General features: G+C 40.1%; 1 protein-coding gene across 1 annotated transcript in view; it reads right to left on the bottom strand.

Moving 5' to 3' along the window:
* LOC149278444 (inositol hexakisphosphate and diphosphoinositol-pentakisphosphate kinase 2-like) overlaps positions 1 to 25,197 on the bottom strand; it is a 52,442-nt gene extending 27,245 nt beyond the window's left edge. Inside the window, exons 1-23 of the mRNA XM_089501990.1 lie at positions 25,042 to 25,197; positions 23,078 to 23,273; positions 22,396 to 22,486; positions 21,987 to 22,072; positions 20,850 to 21,004; positions 20,513 to 20,614; positions 20,266 to 20,427; positions 19,261 to 19,382; positions 18,450 to 18,551; positions 18,217 to 18,303; positions 17,822 to 17,897; positions 17,127 to 17,236; positions 16,345 to 16,430; positions 15,429 to 15,554; positions 11,331 to 11,452; positions 10,691 to 10,873; positions 9,550 to 9,691; positions 8,341 to 8,564; positions 8,009 to 8,136; positions 7,690 to 7,804; positions 5,757 to 5,864; positions 5,401 to 5,517; positions 4,547 to 4,711 (exon numbers count right to left, since the gene is read on the bottom strand). Coding sequence (XP_089358116.1) covers positions 4,547 to 4,711; positions 5,401 to 5,517; positions 5,757 to 5,864; positions 7,690 to 7,804; positions 8,009 to 8,136; positions 8,341 to 8,564; positions 9,550 to 9,691; positions 10,691 to 10,873; positions 11,331 to 11,452; positions 15,429 to 15,554; positions 16,345 to 16,430; positions 17,127 to 17,236; positions 17,822 to 17,897; positions 18,217 to 18,303; positions 18,450 to 18,551; positions 19,261 to 19,382; positions 20,266 to 20,427; positions 20,513 to 20,614; positions 20,850 to 21,004; positions 21,987 to 22,072; positions 22,396 to 22,486; positions 23,078 to 23,273; positions 25,042 to 25,197 — 2,961 coding nt within the window. The remainder of the gene's footprint in view (positions 1 to 4,546; positions 4,712 to 5,400; positions 5,518 to 5,756; positions 5,865 to 7,689; positions 7,805 to 8,008; positions 8,137 to 8,340; positions 8,565 to 9,549; positions 9,692 to 10,690; positions 10,874 to 11,330; positions 11,453 to 15,428; positions 15,555 to 16,344; positions 16,431 to 17,126; positions 17,237 to 17,821; positions 17,898 to 18,216; positions 18,304 to 18,449; positions 18,552 to 19,260; positions 19,383 to 20,265; positions 20,428 to 20,512; positions 20,615 to 20,849; positions 21,005 to 21,986; positions 22,073 to 22,395; positions 22,487 to 23,077; positions 23,274 to 25,041) is intronic.
* Between the last annotated feature and the right edge of the window lie 733 nt (positions 25,198 to 25,930).

A 25,930-nucleotide genomic window follows, 5' to 3' on the forward strand; every position in this document is an offset into this window, starting at 1 on the left:
CAAAGAGGGCCACCCACCAAAACTCACTGCCAGACAAGGAGGGCGTTAATCAGAGAGGCAACAAAGAGACCAAAGAGAACTCTGAAAGAGGTGCAAAGCTCCACAGCGGAGATTGGAGTATCACTTTAAGCCGTACACTCCACAGAGCAGGGCTTTACAGAAGAACGGCCAGAAATAAGCCATTGCCTAAAGAAAAAAAGTAAGCAAACGCTCCTCACAAAAAGGCATGTGGGAGACTCCCCAAACATATGGCAGAAGGTACTCTGGTCAGATGAGACAAAAATTTAGCCTTTTGGCCATCAAGGAAAACACTATGTCTGGCGCAAGCCCAACATCTCTCACCACCCTGAGAACACCATCCCCAGAGTGAAGCATGGTGGTGGCAGCAACTGCTCAATGTTGAAGGAATGATGGATGGAGCCAAATACAGGGAAATTCTTGAGGGAAACCTGTTTCAGTCCTTCAAGCAGGACCATGGCCCATTTGAGAATCTGTGGTATGGCTTAAAGATTGCTGTACACCAGTGGAACCCGTCCAACCTGAAGGAGCTACAGCAGTTTTGCTTTAAAGAATGGGCAAAAATCCCAGTGGCTAGATGTGCCAAGCTTATAGAGACGTACCCCAAAAGCTGTAAAAGGTGGCTCTACAAAGTATTGACTTGGGGAGGGGGGCTCAAATTCAGGTTTTTGTCCTATTTCTTGTTTGTTTCACAATAAAAACATTTAGCATCTATAAAGTGGTAGACATGTCATGTAAATCAAATGATACAAACACCCAACAAATCCATTTTAATTCCAGGTTGTAATGCAACAAAATAGGGAAAAATGCCAAGGGGTGAATACTTTTGCAAGGCACTGTGTGTGTATCTATAATATATCTATATATATATATATATATATATATATATATATATATATATAAAACAAACATTATTGCTATAGTGATATCGCTGATCTCATAACTCTTTACAGCAGAATGTCACTTCACTGCAAATGGAGGCTTGCAGTTTTCTACAGCTGTAACTTTAATTTAGATGACTTCTTTTCTTCAAAATCTTGTCTAGGGAAATAACATTTGAAGCAAATTTGGTTTCTGTACATCATTTACGCCCGAGAACAGCTTTATGCTAACTAAATAGCAAGACATCGGAATCTGCCACTGATCACGCTTGATGAATCGCCTGTCATATTTCCTACCGCCAGATGGAACACGATCTAGTCTCTGCTGAAAAAAGAACCTTATGCAGAAAGACAACAAACTACATGAATGACATCACCAGAAACACTTTGGTTGCATTATCATTGATATGATATATCTCTGGTATTCAGGAGCTGGTCGGCCCTTCTTTACAAATTATTACACTGCTTGTTTTCACCAAAACCAGACTACCTTATAGCGATAAATTCGATAAGAGTCACATTCACTACAAAAATGATGTCATCTTCAAAACATCTGATTTGCTTTCCTAAGTGAAGTATAGATTTGCTTTTCTAATTGAAGTATAGATGAATGTAGCAGCTTTCAATGGGGGTTATTTGTATGTATAACTGCATAGATGATTGAAACAATGACATATAGGGCAGATCATTAAGAAGGTAATGTTGAATAGTTCCATAAACCAAGGTAAATAATACAGCAGCTCATAACGCTACTCCAACACACATCTAAACATATGGAGATAGTAAGCACGGTCATTGCTTCGGGAACGGGTCATTGCAGGGTGTACTAAATGGAGGCATGAAGACAGGGCTAAAGAAAGAAATTGCAACTTAAAGGACTTAAGCATATAGGTTAAGCATTCTCAGTGCATTATTTCATTAGTATCTTTCAAGTGGTAATGTCACATCGGAGATAAAATTGTAATTGAATGCAGTGCTGAAAACTACCTGTCACATCTTTCTTTTCCAGTGCCCCTCAAACAATAATTGCATATTAAAGCGAGGCATTTCCTTCGGTTTTTCTAATTTGCATTTAGATTTTCTATCGCTAATATCCCATCTCCTTGAACCAAAGGTAAAACATAGGCATTTTATGTAATATTCCTTAATCTTACATTATTTTATTCTTAGTCAGTTCAAGCAGAATAATATAAAATGCTTCTTGGATTCTTTCTAGCAGGTTATATATAAGCATGTACGTGAATGTGTGAATGGATCGTTCCTAAGAGCTGGGATAGGATGCCACCTTTGCAATAAGTTAGTGTGTGAAATTTTGCCCCTGCTAGTAACTAAGCAGTATTATTGCGGAAGCGTTTAGGAACAGCAGCTAAAAAGCGGCGGACCACGTAAAGTCACAGAGCGGGGTCACCAAGCGCTGAGACACATGATGCATAAAAGTCGCAAACATTCTGCTGATTGCATAGCTGAAGAGTTGCAAACATCTACTGGCATCAATATCAGCACAAAAACTGTGCGGTGGGAGCTTCATGGAATGGGTTTCCATGGCCAAGCAGCTGCATGCAAGCCTCACATCACCAAGTACAATGCCAAGCATCAGATCGAGTGATGTAAAGCAGGACTCTGGAGCAGTGGACACGTGTTCTGTGGAGTGACGGATGACACTTCTCTGTTTGGCAGTCTGATGGGTGAGTTTGGGATTGGCAGATGCCAGGAGAACGTTACCCGTCTGACTGCATTGTGCCAACTATAACTATGCAGGAAGGATAATGGTTTGGGGCTTTTTCAGGGGTTGGGTTAGACCCCTTACTTCCAGTGAAGGGAAATCTTAATGCTTCAGCAAACCAAGACATTTTGGACAACTCTATACTTCTAACTTTGTGGGAACAGTTTGGGGATGACCATTTTCTATTGCAGCATGACTGGGCCCCAGTGACCAAAGCAAGGTCCATAAAGACATGGTTGGATGAGTTTGACAACTTCACTGGCCGCACAGGGCCCTGACCTCAATCCCAACGAACACCTTTGGGATGAACTGGAAAGGAGATTGCAAGCGGCTGACTTCACAAATGGATGAATGAGCAAGGATTCCCACAGAAACACCCCAAAATATTGTGGAAAGCTACAAAGGGGGGTCAACTGCATATTAATGTGTATGTATTTAGAACGCAATGTCATAATTCCCTGTTGCTGTAATGGTCAGGTGTCCCAATACTTTTGTCCATATAGTGTGTGTGTGTATGTGTGTATAATTATATATTATATATATATATATATATATATATACACTATTATAAAAATGTCAAACTCATGAAACCCAGAAAAAACATATTTCAGTCATCTTTATAAGAGAGTAAGCTATCAACACCTGTTTTATAATCAAATGTTTGAGGAAAAGGATACAAGTTTATAAACTGTTGAAATCATTGAGATACCAAGAAAGAACATAATGCCAAATGGATAAATTCACTCCAGCAGGAGGATCAAGGAGATCACCAACATGTTGGAATCAAAACAAGAAAGACATGTAAAGCTCCGCTTAGGGAACGCTACCTGTATAATACAAAGCCATTCCTGTATTACTTAAAACAATTTCTGCCAAACAAATAAGCTTAAATAAACACAAATCCAAAAGCCAGGATTTATTATGCCTAATGAGCTCAACAATCACAAAGTAGGAACGCATATTTCCGTGTATAATGGATGTCAGACAGTCCCAGGAACCCTTAACAAGCCACACATTAAAAACATGTCTCTGGAAGCAGAATGCAAGGACCTGAGGCTGGGTTTTAAACTTTCTCTGCGGAAAGTTGAGGAGATGTTATATGAGCTTGCAAAGCAAATATAAAATGTTTAGGTTAGCATTAGCAAGATGAGCTGAACTCAGCACAAGTCAGAGAACCCAAGATCTGCATTAAAGCCAAAGGTAATCGTCTTATATGATTATTACGAGCAGTGGAACAATACTGCACACAAATTCTGCTTTATATTAAAAATCGTGCTATAAAGCCACCCAAAGGGTAGTAGAAACACGGACTGGAAGCATTAAGCAATACCTGTTTACCAATAAGGCTCTGTGAAGAAAAAGAAAAACTTAACCAACGGGAAACTGATGGAAATTGCATTTGAAACATTCAGTTTGTCAAGGGTCGGCTTGTACCTAAAGCATTTATATATTTCTAAATCTGCTACAAGATATACGTGATACACAAAACACGCAGGGAATGAGAGATATCACTGAGAAGCCTACCATGGGCAGATGAATACAAAAAAAAGTATGAAAAAAACAATTGTTCATGCACCATGAGGGCCATAGAAAAGATCCATTCAACGTATACATTTCTTAATGCAAACAATAATGTACAGTTCATGAGTGGAAAATAAAAATGATGCTGGGGTTCCCTCTACTGAGGGAACTGTGAGAGCAAACTTCACCAAACTATCTTTGGTGCTAAAATCATCAATACGTAAACAAAACCCAACCCTACTACGACTAAATCATTAGCATAAACATATTCATAAAGAATGTTTGGGTTTTTTCGAAATCTTAAAATGATCAATCTCTCGTAACATGGCCAGTCTCCAGTTGGTTAAACCTATTAAATATAAAGGAATATTCAATGTACTGCAGCAGCCTTTTAAGAGTTTACCTCCATTGACCCAGTTTTTCTGGCACGCGTTAGAGGTGATTTACGATGAATGCCGACTGGCTCTGAAGGAAGGGGTGACATCAGAATTGAACGATCCACCTCGTCAGTACCTTTCATTTTGGACAGGTCTTCCAAACTCCCCTGATCTGTCTTCTTGTCTTCATTCTACACAAAAAAATAGGTTACATGACTTAAAGCGTAAGTTACACAACGGTGTGCCAGCACTCGTCTACGTTAAATGCTTTGCATTCTAATGGAAGCTTTCAAAGAAGTTGGTGAGCCATGCACAAAGATATAAAGCAATACACAATCTTAATAATCCCTTGGCATAGGATAACATTTTGATGGGCATGAAAAAAAACATTCTGAACATGAGTTTTATATTATTAATATAATATCATATTAAGGACCCTATTCCTTAACCATTTATGAATTAAGGACTTGAAGGTGTTTGACACTGTGCCTAGCCTTAAACATAAAAACGTTCATTATATAAACCATTTGATTAATTAACCCAAGATTGTAAGCTTGCAAGCAGGGCTCTCCCCACCTAATGTATCGGTTTGTCTTCGTCTGTCAATTCTCGTCTTGTCATACCCCTTTGAATATATGCATTGTATTAAGCGCTGCGTAATATGTTGGCCCAATATAAATAAATAATAACATTATTGTGCAGACAGCTTTGTGTTTGTTTGTTTTTCCCTCAAGGATGTGCAAAGCATTGGCAAGCCAGGTAGCTCCTTATTACAATGAACTAGCTTTAAGAACCGGATGATAAAGTGTGTTTGCATTCTCAGCGTACAGAGTTACTGTTAAGCAAACATGTATATTCCAAAGCATGGAGTCAGCCTCACTTCTGCTGATGCTGGACGGAAACCAAACCCCATGGGGACCTTTTCATCTTCCTCACAACCCTTGACTCCAGGACTAAAATGAAGCTCCACGTGAAAACGCTCCTCCGAGGATGGGTCCTGAAAGCAGAAAAGTGATTAGAAAAGCTTCAAGAGCAAATTCCAAGGGCATTAAATTCATCTAACATTGATTGTCTAACACCTTATCGGCGATTAACAACCCTCCTGAGCCAGGTGCTTTAGAGGCAAAAGAGTTGACACCCAATACTAGATAAGCAGAGTAATTAGTATTCATTTCCATAGTTTCCTGTGATTTCTTTAAAATAAAAGGAGTCAGACAATGAAAAGCTCTAACTTACCTTATTGTTATCCTCATAAAGCATGATCACAAGCTGCGTCATGTAGTTTAGCTCAGAGACAGCACTTAAATAATCCATCGCTCTCTTCCACTGCTGATCCTTGGACTCCTAAAACCAGAAAACATGCCGACTTCCAATTGAAATATATTATTGTGTTTTTAAGTTCAGAATTTATTTTGCTATTTTAGAGTATTAACATTAATCACCCTTAATACATTGTTTGATCACTAAGTGATTAAATGGGCAGTTTACTAACAGCAGTGATGTATTCTGGTGTAGACAGACTAGGCCTAGGGCAGCAGGTCCAGGGGCTGAAATCTTCCTCTGCTCAATGGGCCGGTTACAGTGAAGATCAATTAACACTATGAAGGCTGTGCCAACTCAACACAGCCCCCATGGTCGGCATTAGAAGGCACCGTGGTTTTGAGCCTAGGGCAGCACAGAGGGTAAACGCATCCCTGCCCGGCAGCTCCACTAATGAAGAATACATGTTAAAGTTCCTTATCCGGACTCCAAAGTATGCATTTTCCATGAAAAAAAACTTACCTGAAGCAGAATCAGAGTCTGACAATACATTCATTAAAATCAATGGGACCATGCGCTGAGCCAGCGCTGAAGCCGGCAGGAGATATATCACAAGCAAGAAGACATCTCCAGCTTTTTGCAAGGGGTGCATCATGCAGCTATTATATGCATTAAAGTACACAGTGCCTTGCAAAAGTATTCACCCCCATGGCATTTTAACTATTTTGTTGCATTACAACCTGGAATTAAAATGGATTTGTATCATTTGATTTACAATACATGTCTAGGAAGATGTGATCAGGGTCATGAGAGATGCTGGGTTTGCACCAGAGAGCGTTTTCCTTGATGACTAAAAAGCTCAATTTTAGTCCCATCTGACCAGAGTACCTTCCGCCATATGTTTGGGGAGTCTCCCACATGCCTTTTGGTGAACAGCAAAAGCGCTCGCTTATTTCTTTTCTTTAAGCAATGGCTTATTTCTGGCCGCTCTTCCGTAAAGCCCAGCTCTGTGGGGTGTAGGACTAAAAGTGGTCCTATGGACATATACTCAGATTTCAGCTGTGGAGCTTTGCAGCTCCTTCAGAGTTATCTTTGGTCTCTTTATTGCCTCTCTGATTAATGCCCTCCTTGCCTGGTCCGTGAGTTTTGGTGCGTGGCCCTCTCTCAGCAGGTTTGTTGTGGTGCCATATTCTTCCCATTTCATAATAATGGATTAAATGGTGCTCAGTGGGATGATATATATACACACACACACATACCATCAACGTTTCAGTCTATTTATTAGACTTTCATCAGGATGTCCTGATGAAAGTCTAATAAATAGACTGAAACGTTGATTGGAAAACTGCAGTTTCTGGAGTGATTATTTAAAGAAGTCCCTGGAGTGCCGGTAACTATTTTTGGATGTTTTATGATTTGCTGTTGCAGCTACTTGGCACCGGGCTAAAAAGGTGGTGATTGGTGTGCAATTGTTAATTTTGGACATTATATATATATATATATATATATATATATATATATATATATATATATATAATATGAGATCATGTGACACTTAGATTGCACATAGGTGGTTACAAATTATGTAACTTCTGAAGGTAATTGGTAGCACCAGATCTTATTTATGGGCAAGGGGGTGAATACATATACACACACTTTTCAGTTGTTGTTTTAGAATATTTAAGTATATAAAAAAGTTATATTCTTCATTTCACTTCACCAATTTGGACTGTTTTTTGTATTTCCTTTATTACATGAAATGCAAATTAAAATCAATTTTAATTCCAGGTTGTAATGTGTATATGATGGCTGGCAGAGCCGGCCTTAGGTGTTCCGGCGCCCTGTGCGAACTACTCCTCTGGTGCCCCCCCTCACTAACTTTGAATCACTAACTTTGAATCACACTTACATCTAAGAGACCCCCATATCGGAAAATGCTCAACAAGGAGTGAACATGGCTTTCACTGGTGAAGTACAGCCTCGTCCTCACATGGCGCCCTGGGGACAGAACTCCTCTTGAATAGCTTAAAAAACAAAAATACAATGAGCTGTGTCAAATATATGCTACTTAAGTGAACATTTCAAAAGCTTAGAGGCATCGTGATCAATCTGACCATAGGATAGGCACTAAAGAACACTGGACTCATAACTTGTGACATACTTGGGATGGCCAATAAGTTAAATGTCGGATTGTTTAATTAGTGTGAAGGAAGTGAGAAGTATCTTACAGAGGATGAAGTTTGTTTACTGACTCGTCCTCATGGGTTCTTTGTAGGTCCAGTTGTATTTTATTAAGAAGGGGAAGACAAAATCCCACTGCAATCTCTAGCTTCTCCTCTTCATTAATCCCATATTCCTGCAGGGAGGAAGAGAATGGCTTCATGATAGAGATCAAAGAGTGAGAACTACATCTGACATCACAAGGGTTAAAACACTTGCAAAGTGCTACAAACAAGTTATATGAGTTAGGTATCTGCTCAACAAGGAAGTCTATTAATCACAGCCTTGCCATGTCGACTTAACCTCCATTTAAGTAAGAGAGGAGACGGGGAAGCAGTACCTGTGGTATTATGATATCTGCAAGGTATTTAGAGAGCTTGAATAATTCATCTGTCCCTTCGAGTTTGAGAGAGCTGTTGTGCTGGACATCATACTTGACACAGTCATAGATGTCAGGAATTTTACTGATGTCGTAACGTCCGCTCTTCATGCGAAAATCCCTCTCCAATTTGTTCCATCGCTGTAACATGAGTTCCAAAGTCTCACTATGGTATAGTTGCAGATCTGTGAACAGACGGAATGTATTAGGAACTACTAATGAATTGCATAAAGGATGCCCTCCTAAACATTTTTGACAACGCGCATTTTATAGGGAACAATAAATCATTATTCTGTAAAGAAAATTAAACTCAAAAATCTATAAAACTTGACATTTGACAACATACATTTCATTTCACCGACCTTCAGTCTCATTACCCCACTACCTCCAAATTGTCAGTACAACAAGGCCTTCTTTTGTACCAGTATGTCTTACGTACATTCATATTATTGTTATTTGTCCTTCAAGAAAAGCTGAGATGACCCTGCTTAATGCATAGGTCAACCACTGTAGTGACCAGAGATGTACTGTGGCTGGACACTGCCTTGGGCCTGATGCCACTTACCACCATCTACCATGCTGAGCACAGGGAAAAGACATATCTCAGCATGCTACACGTGTGGTACGGAGTAAGGTCCCTATGGAGAATGTGCCAGATAGGCACAGTGCTCCATAGTGTATAGGGTCAGTTACAAGGGAGACCTCGGATCTGCTTAACTGGCCCAAGGAGAAGTGGCACGGTGGCGAGCGTATTGAGTGAACTGCTCCCAGTTATGGGGAAGACGTCTGATTTCACTACACATTACACACGCAGACGTTGGCTCATTGGAGTTAGGTCTTCAAAATGCACAATGAATTGTTCTGTGATTATTATTAACATTGCTACATCGTGTAGTGTATGTATTATACCTGATTTATTACATATAAAGTCTCATATATATGAAGTCACATTATGTCTCTCGGTTGCATGTCAGTATGTCAGATTATGTCTCTCGGTTGCATGTCAGTATGTCAGATTATGTCTCTCGGTTGCATGTCAGTATGTCAGATTATGTCTCTTGGTTGCATGCCAATTACATTTCAAATATGGCAGGCATAATGAGATTGAGAAACATGGAAGAGAAGAGCATTTTATCCAAAGAACAAACAAGCATCACTATCATTGGTTACCTGCCGATTTGGGATCTTCCAGACGTTTTTTTATCTGAGATGTAAGATTTTCAATGAGGGAGAAAACTTCATCGCACGTCTTCACTGGGTTTTTTATGCATTCCATAGAGCTGAGCAGTGAGGTGCTGCCTGTGGGAGCCAGCTACACAACACATGGTATTAAAACATTGCACATCAGCTTTCATCTTCAGAAACATAGTATGTAAAACAAAACTATAAATCATGTTCCTTGGGGAATGACAGAAATCATATCACTACTGGCTCTGAACAATGTACAAGTTACCTTGAGTACCATTACCTCAAACTCGAAATTCTCATTCTAACACGTGGTGTAATTTAGATAGTTTAGCCAGTATTATTACACATGATTATTATGTGTTCCATTACAGAAACAAGTGATTCCAGAAAAAACATTCCGTACATCTAGTCTGCCATTTTTTCCAGTAACAAATCACCAAATTCCATCACTTTACGCCATATGACGTACTATTAAATCACCAGCATGGCTAAATCCCTGCCTCTGCACAGAAGATCAGTGTGACCTCCCTCTTGTTAGCTGGGGCCAACATGTACTGCCCCAACTGAGTGATTTAATGTGACACCACCACTTTCACATTTTTAGTATTTAAATCCCTACACTGTTATGGAGACCATAATAGGTCTGTAGCAACCCCAGTTGGGTCTTCATTAAGGTTTTCCCTGCTGCTGATCACCATGTTTAACGTGACCAGGGATAGGGAGATCACCGCAAACTTCAGGAATCCTTCAGTAGTATGAGAAGAGGGAGAAACAGATGGTAAAAAGTAAAAATATATATATATATATTATTTGTGTGGGGGAAACACCAAATAAGAGAGTGGGACTACAGTTCAACAAGGAAATAGCAGAAGTGTTGAAAATGCTGTCGTGCACAACCGTAAAAATGCCTTAAAGAATCAAACCTTACTCAGTCTTTGACCTTGTCTTAGGTTGGGGATAGCTAGACACCTACCTCATCCATGTTAACATTTTGTTTACCTTGACCACTTCTGCTGGGAGGCTGTTCGCCTTATCTATCTCTGCCCTCTCAGTAAAGTAGGTCAAACATGGCTGTGTAATCAACTGTTTGTGTAACCTTTGGCTAAAAATGCTTCAGATTTACCTTCTCTTGCTCCTCCTCAGTGAAATCCTTGTCCTTCTGCATTATCTCGTGGAGTCGGGCCTTCACTCTCTGCTGGCAGCTGCTGAGGGAATCGCTATCACTGTCCAGAAGGCCGTTCATGTTCGCACTTTTTACCATCTGCACCAGAATTGGAGTGAGTTCACCTTCTAAAGCCAGGAGACCCTGCAGACATTTCAAAGCATTAATAACGGATCACTCAAACATCAGAATAACAATTTGTTCCTGCTGGATGCAGTGGATAAAGTAGGACAAAAAAATACGTTGGGGGAAAAAAAAAAAAAACCCAACAAACTGTGTTCTGCAAATTGCATTTTGCGTACTCTTCATTTATTATTATTAATTATATTATTACTTAGTAAAAAGGACCTGGAGAAAAACTGCCGCCACAAGAGAACACCATGACAACTGAATTTTTTCAAACACATTGTTTTGTTTTTTTTCTTCAAAATTACTCAAAAGGTACGTAGGCAATTAACGTACAGGGTATCCGGACCAAAGCGCATAGCACGGAGTTTATTATTCTTTCCTATAGATTACGGTAATATGCAGGTATATTTTTGTTCTACAGAGGGAGTGTATCATACCTTTGGGTGCAGGTGTATACACAAAATAAAATCACCTTTGCGAATGCTGCAGCTGTCATCTGTACCCGGCCCTCGTCCGATGCATAAATCTTGAGGTCGTGCCGGTATGTGCTATGTAAGCGCAAGAGTCCGCAGCCCGGGAAGCCAGCATAGTCGCCTGAGAATACGTCAGAAAATTGTGAACACTTAACGGTATCAGGATTATAGAGACTAGTTTAAGGCACTCTAGATAGTTTATAAGCTTTGTAGAAATACGTTTCTTACAACCTGCAAAACAGAGAGTCCTGCAGGAGAGAGGGTCAGGAGAGAACAGACATTATCGAATGAAGATACGTGGAATAAAAAGCACAGCAGACTTAAAAGGAATGTAACCACAATAAAAAAAATCTCTCTTCCAAAAAAAAATATAATAAAAACTCTCCTACAACAAACTTCCCAAGAAAACATTTCTACACAATCATTCACCGAGACAAAACGTGTTCTTTTCCCAGCTGAGATGTATGAAGGGAAGGATCACTGGCAGATATTATACCAGGGCTTGACAAATTTGTTGTGAATCTAGGCGCCAGCTAAAAAGTTAGGAGCCAGGATTTTTTTTTAAACTAACAGTTGGTCAGGAGTGATCGGATCATCATCAGCCCACTTACTAAACTCACAGCGTTTGACCTGGAAGCACCCTGGACTTTCAGGTCAGTGCTGGTTTTTGTTGGTTTTTTTTAATTATTATTATTATTTTTTTTTTAACGCTTTCAATGCTGATGTTCCATTGGAGCACAGCATTGACTGATATTTAGTCCCCACAAGCTTTTGGGGATAATGTTTACCCCTGCAATACCACGAATGTTTTATACACAATTGTGGAATTGAAGGGGTTAACGCTGTACTGTCGCTCTCAGGGAGCGATCAGGCAGCAGGGGGGTGTTGGGGCTGCTCTCCACACTCATGTGGAGACCAAAGAACCCTCTCCCCCTGTCCCTGAAGCTGCCTCTGGCAGCTGGGACACAATTGCAATCTATAGACCAGCCATTGCAGGGGGAGTCTCTTTGATGACTGCTGTAGGCTTCCATGCCTACAGGAATCATCAAAGGGCTTGTGGGGGCTTGTTTTTGCGGTTGCTGGCCTGCCTGGGCTTCCAGGCAGACCACCAGCAGCAGAGCCCCGTACAAAACTGGAATTAACCCGGTTTCAGCCTACAGAATCACTCCGTGGGCGTGATCTCAGGCTCGGGGGCGGGCTCTGAGTGGCTGTGCAGCATCAGCGCCCCCCGCGATCACAGGCTGACAAACACCTGGCGCCTGGGATTTGTCGAGCCCTGTATTATACTATTACTATTAATACTATTTCATTGCCTTGTGGATCTCCATAGCCCATAATGACCGCCATACAGCAGTCCTCTATAAAAGTATCCGTTGGATTACTACTTTGAAGAGCTGGGTAGAAAGGTGGGAGTGCGACGGATGTGTCTCGTAGCACAATCAGATTTTTAAGAAACGTGAGAAGAAAGGTCTGGCCACCTAACATATTTGAGGTTGTTGGCTCCTCATCAGTCTGGTTGCAGCTTGCTGTCCAGGGGTTAATAGGGAGGAGGTTTAATTGCACCTCCCCCAACACATTAATAAGGTTTTGGTAGCAGTATAAACTGCTTTGTGTGCCCACTATGTAGGAGGTGAGAGTAGGTTCTCACCCTATTGAGAGTGTGCCTTGACGTGGCGGGTGAGCTTAACTATGCTTTGGCCAATTCATATAATCAAAACCTCTCATTTATATTATGTTTATATATTTGTTGCCAACTTTATTAGGGTAAGAAGCGCAGACAGTTTCTGTTTTTTGTATACATTGTACAGCCAATGTTTTTGCAGCATGCTTACACCTGTTTGGTAGGCCTCGTGTTATACATTTGTATTATTTGAGCCTGTGACTAGTTCAGCGCACCGACATTTTCTTTTCCCTGTTTGCACCTAACATATTAAAGCAGGTAGAATTTTCTTTATGATGTGATCTTAAGTCAAGGCCGCATGAGAAAGGAGCCAGGAAAGCAGCGACAAAAAAAGCCAAATCAACAAAGTTCTGTGCATATTGCTCAGATATAAATCGTTTGTTGTGTTTAATTAACAGCCATTACTTTCATTGATGGAGATTTTGCATTATTTGTGTGTAGTTACATTCCCTTTAACCTACACAATGTAAAACAATTTGTAATAGCACTGTAGAAAACATCTAACACACAAAACCTTCTTTCCTGTCAAATTTCAATAGATAGATGATGAATGCATGCTTCCTCCCAGTACGATAATCTCGGAGAACGTGTGTCCATATTGGTCAAATAGGATAACGTATCTCACAGAGCATGCTGTTGTGTACAATTGCCACAATCCTTTTTATAATATCATGCAAATGGCCTAGCTGGGCATCATAGGAGTTGTAGTTACACAACAGCTGGACAGATGCGTGTCGGATTTTCTGTTCTGTGACACAAATTCCTCCTACATTTACTCTGCATCGCAAACTGAATGTGAAAAATTGCAACCCAGGGGCAGATCACATGGGGTCCCGAGGCAACACTGTTACAAGGGGCCCACTCCAAATAATTATATATGCCTAAAATGTATAACTAGCCTCCACATATACGGTATATAGATTTGTCTCACGCTGCTTTCCTTGGGTCTTCAACACTAATATGCAGTACTTACTCACAGAGTGAGGTATATTTAACTTCCTGATATAACTGCTTTATCAAGGGCAGAATGGCTGACCAAGCCCTGTATAATGCTCAGTGAGGAGAGTTATAAGAAATCTCGCACATTACTTATGCATTATGCAGGGCCAGTTCAGAGCTTTCATGCAGGAGAAGCTGATATGGTTTGACTTGGTAACGCAGAGCGATATTTGGGAGACAAAATGTTCTACTCTCTTGCGGTCTTCCTCTTTTGTGAACAGACCCCAAAGGTGCCTACGCATGCATTCTCATATAACCACAGATACGCAGGGTATCTAAGCACCTTAGACATACTTGGGGGGTTCCCGACAAGCCTTGCGTTTTCCTTGCAAGCCCAGAGCCACGCAGCTTCCCCTCTTACGGATGGCATGTGACTGCAAACGGGCTGATGCCGTAACACGACAAGAAAAAGCAAACTCTGTAATCTCCGATCTCACCACAGAAATGGAGTTTCTTCTTTTTTATGGCATTATTTGCTTTAGGGGTCCGTGGATGAGGGGCAATCCTAAGGCCTGGTTGGCCGTTTGTGTATTTTAAGTATTGTTGTTACTCCACAGGATATGTCATGTATGAGATGTGCTGATGGTTTATACTATTTGGTATTTGCAGCGTCCCCCTCATTGCAACACTTTATTTAGCATTCCCTCTGGTATTTAGTGAAAATGAAAAACTAAATAAAGCTATATTACCAAAAAGGAGAGGGCCCCATGCAGCAGATGACCCCCATCTGGCACCCTACATCACCTATGACAACAAAACGTCCCTTTGGTCCCGTTGTTAATCTACCCCTGTTGCAACCAGTTAGGAGGAAAGGTTAAGCACAAGAAAGTCTCAATTCATGGAGATATTAGTTGTGTGGTACTGTTAACATTAACTGCTTCCCCTAACGGAACTGTACAGATCACACTGGCATTCATTGCTCTTACCAAAGTCAACAGGAGAGCTACTGCCCAAGGCCGGGATGTTACCATCCACTAAAACAGGTTGATTCAATAAAGAAAGGACAAAACAGTTAAACTCCTCATTCTCAATGAGGACTCAAAGACAGAGAGACCTTGGATACTTATTACCTAATTACACGGCTAAGATACAGGAGGGACACCAAGAAAGGACTGTATATGGAAAAAATATGGGGGGGGCAAAAGAGTTGAGTAAAGACAAAGGGAGAGGGGAAGTAAGTCTATATTAGTAAAAGAAAATATACTCGGGGAGAAGAACAAGTCATACTTCAGGTAACAGAACCAACTATGAAAGTTTAGTCAAAACCAAACTGTGGAAAGGTGAAATCAAACAGAATTCCCAGTCAGCCAGTGGTTAAAATATTCTGCAGGGCTAATAAAGGGAGCAGGCAAAGAGCAGGCATCGGCACGAATAACAAAAGGAGAAGGAGCAGTATAGATTATAAAAATCAGCTTACCTTGGCCTCCTGGGTACATGCAGCGAAATGCCCGGCCAAGCTCTTCTGCCTGGACTCGTCCGGCTGGGGTCAATTCTCCCCCCCATTTCAAGACTAGTAATAAGGACGGGGAATCCTTTCTGGCATCTGTGAACACAAGACAGAATCAAGAACGTCACAACCAAATAAGCCTTGTTAAAATCACTAGTTTCAGTAATAGCATCCAAGTATTGTACTTTGGATCTTTATTTAACGGTTCATAGGCGTGGGCAAAAAAAAAAGCTTTGGCATATCCATCAACATATCCTGGTTATACATTACTATCGCATTACAAAATATTACCATTCATTAGTTTGGCCAAAAATCTCTTTCCCTCTCACTTTGCCCTGCCCCTCCTCAGCTCCGACCCCATGCCCGCCTCTTTCTAGATGTCCCAACATCTGTCCCACCCCATGCACACAGTTAATTACAGTGCAGCATTTTTAAAATGGGAAATATACACACACACACACATATATATATACACATATATAAAAATATATATATAAAAATATATATACACACACATACATATATAGGCAATAATGTAATATTGTCAAACCTAATCCTTTACCTATATAAATTCAGACTGCAGTTGTACCAGGTTGGAACATGCTAAACTCAGCATTTGTGTGTAGCTTGGTGATACACCCTGTTAACTAATATTGATAAGATTATTCTATACATTCTGGAAGGATTACAAACTAAAACAAGTCTAGTTTGTTTTAACTGAAGGCGGACAATTCTACGTTTTAAAATAAGGTTTATCACCACAGCAACCAAAGAGATTGGCCAATATATATATCACTAGAAATCTGTTGTCCTTATTTCAATACTAAAACAGTACCATAACTGGCATCAAATTATTTTAAACCCTCTATGGATTCTAAAAACACACCTTCGTCCTCACTGGATGTTTTGGGATGCCCATGCGCTAAGTACGTCAGCTGTACTTTCCTATTAATACCAGAGAAATGACCGTACCTGTGAAGGAAAGACACAATGGTAAGAAAGGACAATATCTGTAACATAATCATTGCGTTCTAATTCCCTTCATCCCTTTCAGCTTCATTAAAACTACTAGACCCAATTAGATTATTGCCTTTTTAATGTTTCATTTTCAATAATCTTTTTTTATATTCCACTAAACCCACTTTTGGTATCACTGAATTTATTAAAAATACGTAAAGTTTTTTTCTTTTCAAGCAGCGAATTGGTTTTGGAGGTATTTGGATTGGAGGTATTTGGATTTAAATGAGTATTTCAACACAGAGTGGAGTCAAAATATTTACTTTTCTATTTTCATTTAGTTTTTTTTAATATGTAAACCCAACTATATATTTGCTACAAGATGAGGAATTTGGGAAAGAGACAGGTCTGTTATTTTATGATAATTTTATGAACTGCATTCTCCAAACAAGAACAGAGAAAGAAGAGTTTTTTGAAGAGTTGCAATTTGAACTCCATCATACAGAGCTACTGAACGCATGGCATTTATAATGCGTTTTATATCTGTCAGACTGGTTTGAGTCGCCCTTCGTGCAGAGAACTTAACTAGGGATTATGCATATAGCAACAGAGTTCTAGGTAATAATGACATGCTTGCTTGTTTTTGATTGGCTACCGTTTTATCACAGGCAGGTTAACATCGTCCTTGTTCTAGGTCTTATATGGACTTACATCTCCAGAACCGTTTTCAGCTGCTCCAGTTTGGATTTCCGTTCCTCAATCTCACAGTCATTATGCGTTCCGAGTTCTGCCAGCAGCAGTCTGGCTATGTCAAGCACCTCCTGGACAGCACAATTACATTACAGAAATTACAGCTTTGTTATCTTGAGATATATTTTCAAGGAAGACTGAGGTATGGTACAATCGTACCGAGTACTTACTGTTCCTCCCCTAAATGTTACTAAAAGGGACTTGGCACACTTTGAAGACTAGTATCTTGGTAGGTACTAGTAGAATACGCACATTATAATCAGTAGCTACAAGTGCCACTGGAGCTCAGTCTCCTTTAGCCTCATGAGCCCACAAACGGTGGTTAGTAAATAACACGTTTTAAACATTAGTTGATAATTGATTGCCTTAAAATAACCATGAGGAAAAACTACAAATGACAAGGAATTAGGAATAATTGTAGACAACAGAATAAGCAACAGTGCCCAATGCCAGTCAGCAGCTGCAAAGGCCAATAAGATATCGACATGTATAAAATGGGCTATGGATTCAAGGAAGAACGGTTGAATTTAATAGACTTAGGACTTTTTGCAACCTAAATTACTATGTTAGTTGCAGACACTTCATTAAATCCAAAGCTTTTCATTGAACCCATTCACCAGATCGTTCATAAAAACATTTTGTATGTGGGCAGGTACCTGCAACTGCTCGGGCTTCTTCAGTTTCAATTTTCCTGTCTTGTAACCGTCATAACGCTCAAATAACTCAAAAAACCTGGATATACCAACAGAGAACATTACATATTTTAAAAAGTTCTCTAGAACAGTCATGTTCTCATCAGAAGCTCAAAACATTAAAGCAAGTACAAGCAAAATAAAATATATATATAATACCTTGGGACAGTTTCAATAGCGCAAAAGCAGATGCCTAACATAAGACAGGTAACATGGTTAACATGACAAGGCTCCTAAAAAATGGTTGCTTTGAAAAAAAACTTAGTTAAAATATAGAAATATAAAAATGAATAGGTAAACATGCCTTCCTAACTTATAAGCATTTTACCATTCTAAAATACACCACACGATCTTCTTACCTGGAATGGCGAACCTCCATTTTCATCTTTTGTTTTGGAGTACGGTCTCCGTGACGAATTACTGCTATTACACACCGCAACTCCATCCTGTGACAAGAATTAGGGAGTCTAATTATAAAACCTGTTCTAATCACTTATAGTATTTATATATGTGTATATATGTGTGTATAATATATATATATATATATAACATGTTGTTTTAATCTATTTGAATAATCCCTTCCATTACTTACATGGTGCCTGAAGTGGTTGGCACTATGGGAATATCCTCTGCCTCGGTGGGGATTGACCAAGGGATATGGAACTGTGGTGCCAGTTCCCTCATAATTATATTTCTACAAACAAATAAACCAGTTAGGAACAATAGATTAGGTTGCACTCAATTCCACATATAGGACAAATTGGTATTCCAACATTCTTTATAGATAGAAAAGTAAGTTATGTGAGGACAGCATACCATTTTCTGGTAATTGGGAAAAGGGACAAATGAATTAAGTCTCATAATTTAGCCAAGTTTGCTTTTTTAAATTCTTAAATGGATTTCAAAGTACAGGAGGGAAGTTTATTTCATGGGAACAGTCTCCCATCGGTGATAGCAAGTGGTAAGGGCATTTAAACATGTATAGGAGAGGCATAAAGCCATCCTGAATCTAAGACAAGATCAACCACTGATTAAGACCTGAGTTTTAAGTCACAAAAACAGGCAGACTAGACCTGCCAGCAAATTCTAGGTTTCTTTTTAAATCTCAAAATATGTCATAAAATATGCAAAAGTGTTAAAAAGGAAACCATACAATACAAATACATAAAGGCTGCAGATATGTAACAATCTCATCCTGAGCTGGAGAGATGTGCAGTTTCCTGAAAATAAAATCAGATGCCCCTTGGTACACCCCATGGCTCTCTCATCATGGTAGAGAGATGTGCCTCCTCCCAGTTCTCTGCATTTAAATAAATATTGGCTTATTGTATGGCTCTGAACCACATTTTTGTAAAGCATAACAGTTACTTGAAATAAGACCAAAAGCGTGCTTCTGAACATACCCAAGTATTTTGGCACAGTCATCGTAATATTTCATAGAGTTCTTCACAAAGCTAAAACCGTTGACATCGCAAACAAATGAGTGGCCATTGGCGCGTAACAGGTCAAAACCACAAACTGTTTGCTGGAAAGTAAACATAAGAGGGTGATTTTCCCTTAAGCACAATACTATTAAAAGTTGAATTTCTGGAAGAACGTGGCAGGGTATTCTCTTACTATTTTATAACGTGATCAAAGAAGAAAGTTGGACTGTGAAGGTCATAGACATAGAGAAGAAATCTATGGAGCAAAGTATATATAATATATAGGGTGTGATACCGGCAGTGACACACTATGCCAGAAAAAAAAAAAAACATTTACTTATAAGATGACCCTGATTATAAGACAACCCCCCCCCCAAACATTGGATCTTAATGAAAGAAGAAAAAAAAAAAGAGAAATTGCCTGAATATAAGACTAGCATTAGGAAAATCTAGTGTTTTAGCACTCAATGACACTCTAATTTGAGGAACAAGGGAAAAGCTGTGTCCGTGGGAGAGAGTGTGAGCGTGTGATTTGTCTGAAATCATGGTTTTATATTAGCAAGAGGGTGGTAGATAAATGGAGCAGACTCCCATCAGAAGGGGTAGAGTGAATTTTAAAAATGCATGGGATTGCAGAAAGCTTTCCTAAATCCAAGACAAGACTAAGTACTGATTAAGATCCAAGTATCTACATCAGGAAATATAGGCAGACTAGATGGGCCGAAAGGCTCTCATTGGCCCTTAGTAATGGGTACATTACTAAGGAAGTGGCTGGATAGTGAGAGGAGACCCCAAAATGTCCATAGCAGGCAAAATAAAAGTTGTTCACAGAAATCACAAAAATAACGCAACATGCAAACATGCTCTAACATGCAACAAATTTTTATAGGTAATACATCTAACTAGATTAACCCATCCCAAGAAATAAATCACACGTATCACGAAGGGCCATTTTTAGTGCATTATCAAATATTAATGACTAACCTTGAATGCAAGGCAGACCTTTCTGGCAACCAGCTTCTCCATTGCAGTTAGCATGACAGGATACCGGATCTCTTTCCCTTCACTATCACGTTCCACCTTCCCATCCAAAGCTGGGGACTTGCGAGCTTCTGCATGGGCATAATCCGGGCCAACTGTGTACACCTAGCAAATAAAATACAATGCTTTGTTAGCGTTCCATCGCAGATAGGGTTTTAAGGTGCTATAAGTAGATATCTTGCATGTGTACCTTCACGTCCGTACCATCCGTTGGCATGAACTCTTCATAAATGTAAGAGCCGGTCTTCCTTACGCTGCTCTCTGGAGAGTAAACGCTGCTGCGGCTGCCGATCTATACAGACGGCAAAATGTGGAACACAACAGACAAGGGTTGTCAATAGTCAATTGCAACAATTTAAAATGCGTGAAGACATGTAAGACTTCCACGTAAGAGCTAGGTCTTCAAATGACCGAACGAAACCAGTTTCACAAGCTTGCGTGTATTCATGAGAATATAGAACTTGAATTAAACCGCATGTTGAAAGTGATGATTACGTTCATTATGTTGCACTAATCCAGTTTGTTACCTTTCTGAAAAGCCTCTGACTGCCACCTCCGGCTGAGGTTGGGTAATAGATATAAACATTATGGTCTTCAGCACTGACAGGCTTCTCCACAAAGGGTTTGGGGAAAATTTCTCCGTTCACTTCTACTTGGTCCTCCCCTTCCACCAGGCTGCATTCTATGGGGGTAAAGAACACTCACATATCTCAAAATGAGCAATTGATGTAGCCCTTTTTTGAAATCTTAAACTGGTATTTACAAAACAGGTCAGTGACATCTGGCTGTTATAAAAGCTTTTGAAACACATTTCTTCAGTGCAGTAATTGGAAGAGTGCCTGTAATCCAAAGACTTCAAAGTTTAAAATAGGGAGAAAATAAGTCTATATAACTCAGAGCGACTTGGGTTTTCCTAGCTCTGTCTCGGTGCTCATAGATGGCATTGCGAAAAGATTAGTGTGCAGCCCACCATATACATTGTTCAAAACGAAACAGAAATATGCATCTTGGCTGTATTACTATGTGAAGTAACAATCTTAATGGAAGGATATACAAATTGTGTTCATCTAGATGGTAAGCTGGTGAGCAGGACCCTCTGTACCTAATTATTTTATTCTAGTTTTGTCAGAACCATTGAATAGATGTATTGCAAAAAGTTCTGCCTAAATTGTTGGCGCTCCATAAATAAAAGATAATAACGATAGCTTGCAAGCAAATATATAAGGCCAGGGGAATAGTGGTTTAAAAACAGCACTGCCTCCTCTGTGTACAAAGTTTGTTCCAATTTAATGCCACTGCTCAGTCATAAAATACCACTATTTACACCACAATGGTCCCACACCAGTTCTAGCGTGGACCTTTACTGAGCCATCAAGGGAGCAGCCTTGCCAAAGGTTCACGTTGGGACGGAAATGTTTCCAGCCCTTTGCGACTGCAGTCGCCGTGCTGCGTATTCTTAATGTAACAGGACCAGCTCTGTCTGCATCTACTGGATAGAAGATTACTATATGACTGCCGTCTGCCCCTTTGGGTCAGACATTGGCTGCCTGTACTTGATGGCACAAAAAAGGGTGAAATCACGTCACAAGACTGAAGTATGGCAGGGTTTTTGGTTCTTGTGTTCATATGCAATGGAAGCTCCCACTGCAAAAAATAAGTCTTGCCTTCCGGTCTATCTGGATCCCGATTCAACACAGCATAACGCGGCAGATCTATCCCTTCCTGCTGCAGAATCCGGTACACTTCCCTCCTACGGAAAGAGCAAACGTGTGAAGAAGGCATTAGCAGCACAATCTAAAAAAAGATCCTCTGTATAAACACGGTATAAATAGACTGAGGTGCAGATGGAGATGGGTTTTTCTGTAAACTATGTAATTCACATATTCCAATAAGCGCATAACCCCCCCCCCAAAAAAAACCATACAAAAGTGGTGATGCAGTCCTAAGAAGTTTGCACAATGAATTTGAAGTGTTTTCAATATTGACACTATGTCTTTGATTAACTCTAATATCCCTCTTTGCCATTTAATATTAGAAGGTGTACTAAGTTATTTAAAGAGACGCACCACATACCTGTCTTGTATGAAATACTGCATGTTCAAGTCGTTGATCAGAAAAGGATTGCGTAGCTTTGCGTAGGCCACAGCTTTATCCAAAGGGAATCCTGCGTAAGAACACATTGCAGCGATAGAAAAATGTAAATCTGGCGTCCTGCAGAGCAAGCAAGCTATTCCATGAAATATATGATGAATGCACATGCCACGTTGATATATGCAAAGCATGATAAGACGGTAAGTAAAACTATGGCACATATTTTTACATAAGCCTGGCTGTATGCTCTGTTTTATTCTTCATTATTTATATTCTTTTTTGACATCCTTTTTATTAGGGGTTTAATATTTGACATACCCCCTAAAAAATTTGAATTGCAAAATATCACAACGGCCTTACCGTCTGTGTAAAACGTGTTCACGTGACACATACAGTATATAAATACATAAAATTACATATCTATGAAGCGCACCTGTATGGTGTAGATAAAGATAAAACCATGGCAACGTTTAAAATCCATATATTCTCCAGGGCATAATCTGTTACCAGATACACCATATTACAGTTACTTCATTTAGCTGATCTGCAGGCAGGAGGTCATTCATTATTCAAAAGTGATTTTTATCTCTGAACTGCGTTACATTAATCAACAGAACCTGTCAAAATATAGTGACAACAGAGAGAAGGGCAAGAGAGTGTCTACCTTTGGAGTGGAAGGATATCAGGCAGTCACATATGGGCCAATTCTCAACAGGCTCGTTGAGGATCACATCTTCAGACATAATGACGACAGTGATGTACTCAAACTTGCACAGACGCTCCAAAATCTGAGTCATGGGCTTAGACTTGGACTTTTTGGTCATGGAGCAGATTCCCACCACAATCTGACGCTCAGGAGGCTAGATGAAAAGCCAGGCCAAAAGAAGACAAAAGTTAGATTATAAAACCAGAGTAGATATACAACACAAAAGAACACATTATTTCTCAATATCTCCCATTGGGAATTTCTTACCATTTGCTGGGTCTGTTTCACAAGCTACTGTGGATAACACAGACTGGTCACCACTCAGTTTGTCTGTGAGTGTGCACTCCTGGCCTGGATGAACATGCAGAGATACCCAGTACTGATGCCTGACTAGCGTTACAAAGATGGATGGCAGCAAAGTAAACTAGCAGCATTTTCAGAGAGCCCAGAAAAACACAACTTGTATTTGTAGCTAAAAGGGGATCCCCCACTGAAATGTTTATTTCTGATATAATACTAAGAACAGGATTTTAAAAATATTGTGTTGTGTCCTTAGCAAACCCCAATTCAAGACTGCATTGTTCTACCATAACGTATCATTTGTATGATTGAAGCTCTTCTGAGCAGGGTCCTCCTACAAAATCTGCCGGTGCTCTATAAATTAAGTGTAATAGTAATGCAGTCACACACATGCAAATGACTCCCAATCTCAAAAGAATTATTATAAACATGGGCTGACAATGTGCTTTGGACCGATTTTCTCTTAACAGAGAGAATCTGTTTAGGGACCATCTCTAAAGCACATGGAAAGTGCCCAAAATATCCCAGATCAGCAGAGTTCATTAGATTTTATATTGATGTCTTGTGTCCCTCCCAGCAGGAAACACTTTGGCGGGATGCTACATTCTCCATTTGCTTGTCTTCCTTACCACATGCTAAGCCACAGGTCAGAGTCCAAAGAATTCCCTTCATCTAGCCCCCCTCCCTTTTTTTTTTTTTTTAAACAGCTGGAACAATTAACACTTTTTTTGTCTCAAAAAGGGTTTATTTTACTCGTAAGCCAGATGATCTGGTATTACAATTTGGACATTTCCACAGAATTTCCCACCTCCTGGTTTATTCTTATAACACTAATGCGTGAGCCATCCACATGCAATAGTGTCAACGCTACCCGCATTACAGAAGAAGAGGTTCTCACTACAAAACTAGAAGCAAAATAGTTTTAGATATCTCTAGATTGTAAAATCATTTGAGCACAGCCACCCCCCCACCTGTTTCTGTATGTTATATGCTAATTGTTATGCCCTTTGTACAGCACTGCGGTATCTGATGGTGATATATAAAACAATAATAATAATAAAATGAGCTAAAAACAAACTGCTTTCGACTACCGCCGATCGCAGGCTTTAGTTATTGAGTCTGCCGATACCATTTGTAGACATTTTGCACGTGATTCACAGGATTGCTGGCGCAGGGTGACTGGGCCTAGGCCCCTTTTAAAAGGCATGCCCACCATGCGCAGGATGCTGATCAACACCGTCCTGCATCACGCCATGAGACATTTAATAGGCAGTCCCATTTATTTCCTGTGGCACCAGGATGGTATCTTGAAACAGAATATTGAACAGAGTATTGAACTGGGACGATCCAGCAAAAACCAGTACACTAGTAAGGCATGCATTATAGTAATATTACAGAAACAACCGTTTCCACATTCACGTTACAACCTAAAATGACCTCTACCGTAATTTATAAAGATCAACAGCATAGGCCATATTTTTAATACAATATGTGTTTATTCAAACATCTTTGAAAGCTCTGCTTAATAACATAATGCTGCTTTTAACTGGCCAGCCAGCATCATGTATAGCGGTACATACAATATCAACAAGGTTGTGGTTATTTGGTTGCAGCTCTCTTACCGTCTCTTCTTCCTCCTCATCTTCCTCTTCTTCATAGAAATCAACCTCTTCTGGATTCATGTTTGATTCCACAAAGTCTGTCTCATCATCTCGGGCACCAACAAAAAATCTGGGTGTCGAGCTGTCGCCCTCGCAGGGTGGGGTCAAGGATGACATCACAAAATATGGAGCCTAACATCCCGCTGAAATCATCACGTTAAAAAAAGATTTGGAGAATGGAGACGGGCCGCACTAGGACCTTAGTACCAGGGTGTCAGCAGCAAGGAAGTGGAGAAGGTGGCCTGGAGACACAGCCGAAGGCATGCTCTAATTCCCCAGGTGAGCCATACATGTCACTGAAACATGTCTGCCCCAAGTATCTAAAATGTCATACCCAAAAATCATTCAAGCATAGAAAAGAAAGTCCCATGAAGGTAACTGAATAAAACGTTCATTCATCCACTGCATCTGAAAAGAAAAATTAAGAAGTGTTGATTCAATATGCCAGATGGAAAAAAAACATTTTACAATAATGAATAGAATCCTCTAGAAACCACTTCCTGGAACCCAGGGGTTTTGCAGGACAATCTTAAATCCGATACGTTATGCTTTTCTGCGTAGTGAAGGTGGTGCCCTAAGGCGCCCAACGGGGTCACGTAATGCATGTTATGTGACCCCATTGGGCGCCTCATGACACTCGCTTCACTACACCTCCGCACGAAAGTGTAGGGTGGCAGGGTGGCAGCTTCATGATGGCAGCGGCGCGGCAGGTCTCCACAAGGGGAGTATTGTATGTGAGTGTGAGGGTACCGTAGTGTAAGACTGAGTGCATTTTGTAAATGTATAGTGTTAGCCAGTGCTTGTGTTTTTGTTGTTGGATAGTGGGTGCATGTGTTACAATATGGCATTA

The sequence above is a fragment of the Sceloporus occidentalis genome, unplaced genomic scaffold (assembly GCF_023333645.1).
Source record: "Sceloporus occidentalis isolate IW3139 unplaced genomic scaffold, rSceOcc1.0.p SCAF_189, whole genome shotgun sequence".
In the NCBI taxonomy this organism is placed as follows: Eukaryota; Metazoa; Chordata; class Lepidosauria; order Squamata; family Phrynosomatidae; genus Sceloporus; species Sceloporus occidentalis.